At 34.8% G+C, this 9,313-nt stretch overlaps 1 protein-coding gene across 1 annotated transcript in view; it reads left to right on the top strand.

Moving 5' to 3' along the window:
- The first annotated feature begins 1,145 nt into the window (after positions 1-1,145).
- LOC107563837 (sodium-driven chloride bicarbonate exchanger-like) overlaps positions 1,146-9,313 on the top strand; it is a 21,980-nt gene continuing 13,812 nt past the window's right edge. Inside the window, exon 1 of the mRNA XM_016248808.1 lies at positions 1,146-1,241. Within this exon, the coding sequence (XP_016104294.1) occupies positions 1,203-1,241 (39 nt within the window). The 5' untranslated portion in view covers positions 1,146-1,202. The remainder of the gene's footprint in view (positions 1,242-9,313) is intronic.

The following is a 9,313-nucleotide window of genomic DNA, read 5'->3' as shown; positions in this document are numbered from 1 at the left end:
ATATATATATATATATATATATATATATATATATATATATATATATATATATATAAATTAAATTAATAATAATTACTTTTTCAAATGTTCAGGAAAAACTTTTGAACCGCACACACATACACAAATATAGTTATTGTTATAGTTATCTTTAGTTATCATTCTTGGTGTGAACAGACCTTAATAGACTTCTTTCCAAAACATAAACAATTCTTACAGACCTTAAACATTTGAGTGGTATTTTTGAGAAGAAATGATATCTCCATTTTTATGTGATTTTGTCAATTTTGCGGAGTGTGTTTTTGTGCTGGTACCTTGGCTGTTTTCAGCCTGTCATGGATAAAAAAATATGACCGTAAAAACGCCAGTAGGTGGCGGCAAGTGCCTGTCTTAATGAGTGATTTCTTGAATCACTCATTTAAACGATTCATTTGAAATGGCTGATTCATTTAGAAACAAAGCAAATGACTTTATGAATGGATCATTGAATCAAATGATTAATTCAAAAACATATTAATTCACGAATAAAACACCGCAGTATTGCTATGGGATGCGCAAATGTTCTGTTTAGGCTTTGTTTGCTAAACTAAAATGTAATTTACTCAATATTAACTTCTTTTTTGTTCAACTGTTGTATAAAATCAATATCACATTCGTGGTCATTTTTCCATGTCTGCTGTCTGTGATGTCACAGCTCAGGATAGTCACTTGTGAAGGGTCAATCAGTCAGTCGTTGTGTTCCTGTGACTTTAGATTGATTAGTCGTATTTTTGGCTGAGGTGATTGGCTCAAATAGTTCTTATAGGGAGTCACACACATGCCAAGAACTGCCACTGAGACGAATGGAAACGCTAGCAGATAGTTTTCTCCAGGTATATTAGAGCTCATAGGTGAGAACCGTGAGTATATAGAGAGAGAGAGCAAGGCACTCCCAGCATGCCTCTGGGGAGGAGGCGAGCAGAATACACTGGTGCAACACCGGGATGAGAAGCAGATCCTCCCTATGAGAGAGAGACAGAATGAGATAAAGACATTGTAAGTTTGTATGGGAGAGACTCCTCTGATGTCACTGCTGTAATCACTGCCCGTGTGTGTGTGCATGCATGAGTGTGTGTGCATGCGCTGAAGTTGACCTTCAGTTGAAGCGCATGCTGCATGAGGTGAAACCGCCCTGACTCGATCTGGAGCGAAAAAACACCAGGGATATGCAGAATTTGGATCTTTACAGCCGACTGGACTCTCAGGTATGAGCGGCATGCTGGTTTTACTGGAGTTCAGGTTTTAGTGGCATCTGCTGCGTGCAAACACTGCCAAGTTCTAGGATTTAGAAAATGCATGCATTTTTATGATGCCCTTGATTGTGTTATTGCAGTACAAATATTGCCAGATAATATGCATGATTTAGAGAATTAAATTTAGCTGTTGTTTGAACAGTGTGCAATAGTGCAAACTGCAGTAGTGCACTACAGAATTGTGGGTGATGTAGTCGGTGTATTGCAGAGGATGCAGCGTGTTTTCTGCAGGCTGAATGTCATTGATCAGATGCTGGGTTAGTGCTTTGGAGGAGGGGTGCAGGAAGCCTCTGCTGCTACAGTAAGAAGCAGGTTACATGCTGCAGATGTCGGCCAAGACCTCCCATAAATCCAGCACAGATCTCTGACACTGCTTCATCCCTCGCTTTCTTTCTAGGACTGTATACTATGAGGAAAAAAAGGTACAAAACTGTCACTGGGATGTTACCCTTTCAAGGTATAAATATGTACGGTATAAATATGTACACTTTATGTACTAAGTACTTTCAAAGAACTAATGTGTACCATTTAGTAGGGATGCATCACTGGGATGTTACCCTTTCAAGGTATAAATATGTACGGTATAAATATGTACACTTTATGTACTAATAAGTACTTTCAAAGAACTAATGTGTACCATTTAGTAGGGATGCACCGATACCCGATACGGATACTTGTATTTTTGGTACTTGCTGATACCGAGTACCGATACCAATATTTTATTGCATACATACATTTTTTAAATAATGGGTACAGAAACCAAAAGAGTATGTATAATGTTAGTTGGTTAACTTCATTTATCAAACAGATACAGTCAAACCAAAATGTATTCAGACACATTCAACATTTCTCACATTATCACAGTTTATTCACTATAGTTTAGAAAATGGTAATAAAATGACAAGAATTTAGAGTTAAACGGAGTCAGAACAAATTCAGCTTGGTAATGTTAGATAACTTTGATAGAAAGGTATGTAATGGATTACAATAAACCAAAAATTAGACAGCTGTTAGTATGACAGTATTTACACAACTATCAATACTTAGTTGGGCAACCCTTAGCCTTAATGACAGCCTGTAGTCTCCTGGACATAATTTGTCAGTTTACTTTATTTTGCTATCCTCACTTACATAAATGAACTATAGTGTCCTGCACCCACTAGTAAAAACATATCAAAAAGGATATCTGGTCTCTGAATAATTTTTGGTTTGACTGTCTATCCTTTGGTTATTTTCACACTTAATTATACCTATTAAAATGTATTTTACAAGTTTTTGTTCAGTTTTATGGTACATAATCTTTAATTTAATAGCATTAGAGCTGCTCCATTGCAGCGGCTTAGTACTGTAATCACGCGCTTTGCTGTAATAATGCAGGAAACCACTCGTTAAATCTCCTAACTGTGATATTTTCAGAAATAAGTTGCATTTTTTTTCATCTGAAACGTGCTGCGACTTATATTCCAAAGCCACTCATATAATGCAGAAACACTCAAGCAAACAAAACACACGCAACGCGTGCATGTATTTGTACTGATGCAGAATAGTACAGCCGAGCGCATTTCACACAGGCTGCTAGATTCACTTTCGCCAGAAAGTTGTGTATGCTTAAGGTTAAAAATAAATGACGTTTATAGTCGATGCCCCTATAAATGGTCTTATTTTTACGATTTAGTTTTAATCCAAATGACGCGTGTGCTAAGTGAGTGAACGTCAAAGATCACACAACAGAAGTGCTCTCTCTCTCTCTCCCTACCGTTAAGTAACTTGTGCATTGCTTTACTTACTTGTTTTTGACGTATCCGACCGAACTACAAACTTTCCAGTGATGTCTGTGAGAAAGGTATATTCACTCGACAAGCTCGCGCATCTGCGCCGCCGCGCGCTCAATCCACTCAGCGTGCTTTGCTCATCAGCTCGCGCACATCAGCTATATAGTCAATACTGAATGTTTAACATTATATTCATTGCATACATATACTTCGTAGACATCCTTGATCTCTAATAACTCCATTCTGCTGTCTGTTGTTCTGTTGTCGGTGTTTCATTGTCTGAATATGGCACTTAACACATGCTGTGTGGTATCTGCGTTTGGTATCGGGGCATTTTAATGAGTACGAGTACAGGAGCTCAGTATCGGCCCGATACCGGTATCGGTGCATCCCTACCATTTAGGGCTAAAGGGGAGAAGTCGTGGCCTAATGGTTAGCTGTAATAATGCATAACCCAAAGGTTGTGGGTTCGAGTCTCGTACCGGCAGGGATTGTAGGGGGGGGGAGGGAATGTACAGCGCTCTCTCCCACCTTCAATACCACGACTGAGGTGCCCTTGAGCAAGGCACCGAACCCCCAACTGCTCCATAAATGGCTGCCCACTGCTCCGGGTGTGTGTTCACGGTTTGTGTGTGTTCACTGCTGTGTGTGTGCACTTTGGATGGGTAAATGCAGAGCACTAATTCTGAGTATGGGTCACCATACTTGGCCACATGTCACGTCACAACGTCACTAATCACGCGCTTTGCTGTAATAATGCAGGAAACCACTCGTTAAATCTCCTAACTGTGATATTTTCAGAAATAAGTTGCATTTTTTTTCATCTGAAACGTGCTGCGACTTATATTCCAAAGCCACTCATATAATGCAGAAACACTCAAGCAAACAAAACACACGCAACGCGTGCATGTATTTGTACTGATGCAGAATAGTACAGCCGAGCGCATTTCACACAGGCTGCTAGATTCACTTTCGCCAGAAAGTTGTGTATGCTTAAGGTTAAAAATAAATGACGTTTATAGTCGATGCCCCTATAAATGGTCTTATTTTTACGATTTAGTTTTAATCCAAATGACGCCATAAATGGCTGCCCACTGCTCCGGGTGTGTGTTCACTGCTGTGTGTGTGCACTTTGGATGGGTAAATGCAGAGCACTAATTCTGAGTATGGGTCACCATACTTGGCCACATGTCACGTCACAACGTCACGTCACGTCACACAAATAAGGTACAAAGCTTTTGTACCTTAGGGTACCATCTCATTGACAGCTTTGTAAAAAAAAATGTCTGAGAGTGTAGTTACTACATACACAGCATTTTAAGGCATTATTCCAAATATTATAATATTCCAAAATGTTCTAAGAAGCCTTTTTTTGGTTACATTTTTTTGCTTTGTGTAGAAGACAATAATTCCATAATGCAACAATTTTTTTAGATGACATACTAAGTGAAAGAAAAAATTACTAAAACTAACTAAAAATGTCATTAAATGCTGAAAATTATAGGTTAAAAATGCTTCAGTTGAATGAAAAATTAACACCAGTGTTATTTTAGTATCGCTGATATATGTTTTTGTCATTTTTATTAGTATTTGTCTTTATAATATTTATATATTTCTATTGATTAATTTTACTAGTTTTATTAGTGCACTTCAAGTTAAACTGAACGAAAATGAAAAATGTTGCATTGCAATGAGCTGAAATAAAAATAAGTTTAAATTTGTAATATTTTGTTTTATTATTCAAGTAATGTTATTTTAGTTCAAGTAATGAAAATATTTATCATGGTTTTAGTTTTAGTTAACGATAATAATGGCAACACATTACAACTATTTTATAGGCATTAATAATTTCCTCCACGCTCTAGGGCTGATAAAGTTTCCTTCAAATGTTTGCGCCATTAGCTAATCGGTGACTGATTCGTATTAATTTGTACAATCTTATTTGAATGTTTTAATTTGCTTGTCTTATGTTTAAGGGTGGGGTTAGGGATGGGACTTCATGTCTTTTTTTAACAATTTTACATTTTCATATGATTCACATTGTTTGTTTATGTTTACTGTATATAGTTATACATCAAATTCAGTCTTGCATAGCTAAAAACTTGTTGCAATGGATTATGGTTTTGTTATTAGAATATAGAATGCTATTTAAAGGCTACAAAAAAAAACATTTCTTAGAACATTCGACAAGTACAAATAACATTATTAGGACATTGTGAGAATGTTGTATGTTTTCACTCAACATTATGAGAATGTTTATCATATTAATAAAGTTATTATAATGTTCCATAAACATTATTTTAAGAACGTTATGTCCTAACATTTATATAACTTTTAATACATGTTAGTGAAAGTTAGCTGGGCATGCACATTGACTGCATATTTTATTATACAGTATAAGCCTTTTTAAAGCTTTTTGATATCAAGAAACAATATATGGGACAGTTCGGCAAGCAGTTTTTGAGATTGTAGGATTTAACAACTATTTTATAGGCATTAATAATTTCCTCCACGCTCTAGGGCTGATAAAGTTTCCTTCAAATGTTTGCGCCATTAGCTAATCGGTGACTGATTCGTATTAATTTGTACAATCTTATTTGAATGTTTTAATTTGCTTGTCTTATGTTTAAGGGTGGGGTTAGGGATGGGACTTCATGTCTTTTTTTAACAATTTTACATTTTCATATGATTCACATTGTTTGTTTATGTTTACTGTATATAGTTATACATCAAATTCAGTCTTGCATAGCTAAAAACTTGTTGCAATGGATTATGGTTTTGTTATTAGAATATAGAATGCTATTTAAAGGCTACAAAAAAACATTTCTTAGAACATTCGACAAGTACAAATAACATTATTAGGACATTGTGAGAATGTTGTAAGTTTTCACTCAACATTATGAGAATGTTTATCATATTAATAAAGTTATTATAATGTTCCATAAACATTATTTTAAGAACGTTATGTCCTAACATTTATATAACTTTTAATACATGTTAGTGAAAGTTAGCTGGGCATGCACATTGACTGCATATTATATTATACAGTATAAGCCTTTTTAAAGCTTTTTGATATCAAGAAAAATATATGGGACAGTTCGGCAAGCAGTTTTTGAGATTGTAGGATTTAACAATTGAAGTATATAGGACTTGGTCTTGGGTGCCCAAAATGTTCCTGGAGGTGTTGCAAATATGGCCGGCGAGTGAACATGCTTTCCTTGAAAGGCCTTTGGCTCATCTATGGGCTGCTCCAGCATTTACTGCACTGAACTGCCCTCTATGGATTTACTGTGCTGCCGCTGATAGTGATATTCTCCTCCATCTGTCCTTTGAGGATGCTCAATATGATTATCTGCTTCATCCAATTAAATCAATGTGAACCATCATGGGATGTTTGCTAATCTCTCCGCTCTCTGACTGCCCTCATGCTGCTTTAAAGAGATAGTTCAACCAAAAATGAAAAGTCTATCATCATTTACTTACCCTCATGTCAGTCCAAACCTGTATGAGTGTCTTTATTTTGTGGAACGTGTTTTGAGGAACGATGGGGTTCAAAAAATGTTGAACCCCAATGACTTTCAATGTGTGGACAAAAATGATGCATTGCAGTTGCAGACACCTATTAACTCAAAAAGCATTCTTCAGTCCATTTATAGTCTATAAGCAACATTTTATGTTATCATTTCTCTCTCTATATAGATAGATAGATAGATAGATAGATAGATCCCAGCATGCTTCGGGTCAAGCGTGTAGTAGTAAAGCTTGTTTTGTGTTTTGGCAGGTCAGTGTTAGATGTTACTCTGCCCAGAATCTTCTGTGAGTTTATCCTTTCACGAGGTTTAAGTGCACAAAATTATTTTTTCCTGTGGCTAAGAGGATTTCATGTCAATTTGTGTCCATTTTCTGTAAGCAAACAGCATTAAAATTAAGCTGATTGCTCTTTCTGTTATTTTGGGGGAAATCCAAAGGTCTTTTCTTTGGAAATTTCCACAAAAGTGAGATTATATTCAGTAATAATGGACCTGAATACTGAGAAAACAAAAGCTGTAATTATTCAAGTGTTATTTTGCAGATACTTTGCTTCTAAAATTATACCAAAGCAGTCTCTTTCAGCCAGCTGGAATCTATCTGATCCACAAGAGAATATAGCCATGAAAAACAAGACGGTCTCGTCCACTTTGCAGCTTCAACTGGCCAAGAAATGAAACGTCTGTGACTGACACGTTAACTTTGCAAATAGTTTTTTATGTGCTGTATATGAAATATAGTGAAGTAAAATCTACAATTCTGCTTATGAACTGTATGTCTAGTTTGTTTGATTCCAAGCTAACAGGGAACATTCTCACAACGTTCTGACAAGGTTTTCTGAAAATGACGAACAAGCGTTCTTCTGGCAACATTAAAATGACTAGTTATTAATAATATTATTAATAATAAAAAATTTTTTGAATTCCATTTTCTAAATGTTACTTATTTCAGAATGTACAGAGGACATTAAAATGTAACATTCCCATAATGTTTGCAAAATTTAAAATGGAATGTTTCCATAATGTTGGCAGAAACAAACATTTTAAAAATATTTTAAAAGCTGGATGTTGCAGAGGACATTCAGAATGTTTCATAACTAATTGGGAACATTAGCAACATATTCTTTTGTAAACTTCTGACAAGGTACTTTGAACGCTTTCTTCCAGTAATATTAATATAACTTTAAAAATCTTCATAAAATTTTCGCAAAACGTTAGCGCAAAAATTTTATTTATGCATTGTTCACAGAACGTTGGTTTGAATTCAGTTGTTTTAAATGTTACTTGATTTAGAATGTTCAGATAACATTTAAAAGTAACATTCTCATTATGTTTGCAAAATGATCAAAATCGAACATTTGTCATACCCAGGGGTGGATTTAGTGATTTGGGGGCCCCAGGCAAAATACAGGAATGGGGCCCTATGCAATTTCACACATTTACAGCCTTGCTCGCTGCTGCACGACCGTGTCTCATAGTTGTGTCTAATCTTTTAGATTTTTCATGTACATGTTATGAATAAAGGATTTCTTTAATGTTGTAAATCCCTTGTTCATATTTAAACCGGTTATAATAGTATTAGAGTAGGGTGGACACTAGGTGGTGCGTTGGGGTAATTTTCACTATGCAATTGTCTACACAACGCAAGGCTGTCTAATTCTAAACTTTAAAATATACATTTATTTGTATTTATTTTAATTGCACATTTAAATTAAACTGAAGGAAATTATAAATTTACATGCTTAAGGATTATTTCAACCAAACATGAAGTGTGCCTGTGTGGAAAGTGAGCGCCGTTTAAAAAAATTAAAATAGGCCCTATATAATATGCACTGTTGCTTAGTATTAAAATTATAGCTTCGAATGCATGATATTTGTAGGGCCCTATGACATCCGTTTTATCTTTCCCAAATTAGCCTAAGTTTTATTTTTTCCAAAATCTTTTTTTTCCGTAAAAATTTTTCTGGATTCAGTTTTTTTTTTTCGTTTTAATTTTTCTGAATGATTCTATAAAATTTTAACAAAAAAACATGTCTAATTAATTAAAATCACGAAACTTGTTTAATTTAACAGCAATTTAGGCCTATTAAAAGTTTAACAAAAATTACATTAAGGGCCCAAATTGTGCGCTTTCTTTTTTTTTTTTATTTGAATTTTTCTGTATTCCATTTTAATGGTTTAATCAAAAACATATCTAATTAATTGAATTCATAAAAACAACTTAATTTATTAATTTGTATACAATAATAGGGCCCTATGAAATTTTAATCTTATTTACTTATTTTTTTTGAAATTCTGTGTTGTGTAGTTTCATTTTTCTGGTAATCAAATGAAGGCGAAAACATGAATATCTTTTATTCCAATGAAAATGAAACAAACCCTTTAATTTTTGTACATTCAAAATGCTACACAACAGAAGTTTACTGTGTAACGAGCAATGTCACGGAATTCGTCAAATATTGAACGAATAAATCAAATGCAATTTGGTACACTTCAATCAAACCGCGATATGGACTAGTGTATGTGAATATTAAATGGCAAAAAATACTATTTAGCTACTACAGACGACAACCGCGAGCCTTGCGGGTGCTTAAATATTAAATTATTAAAATTAAATATCAAACAAAACGCGCATCTGCGCCGTTCATTCCATCACATTCCGCGTTACACAGTAAATTCAATTTTTATGAACAGATTCCGGGATTCCGTCCCCATTTTCTACATC

The sequence above is a fragment of the Sinocyclocheilus grahami genome, unplaced genomic scaffold (assembly GCF_001515645.1).
Source record: "Sinocyclocheilus grahami isolate Dianchi unplaced genomic scaffold, SAMN03320097.WGS_v1.1 scaffold891.1, whole genome shotgun sequence".
Lineage (NCBI taxonomy): Eukaryota > Metazoa > Chordata > Actinopteri > Cypriniformes > Cyprinidae > Sinocyclocheilus > Sinocyclocheilus grahami.
Note: the sequence above shows the minus strand (reverse complement) of the source record. Positions and strands in the feature narration are given on the sequence as shown.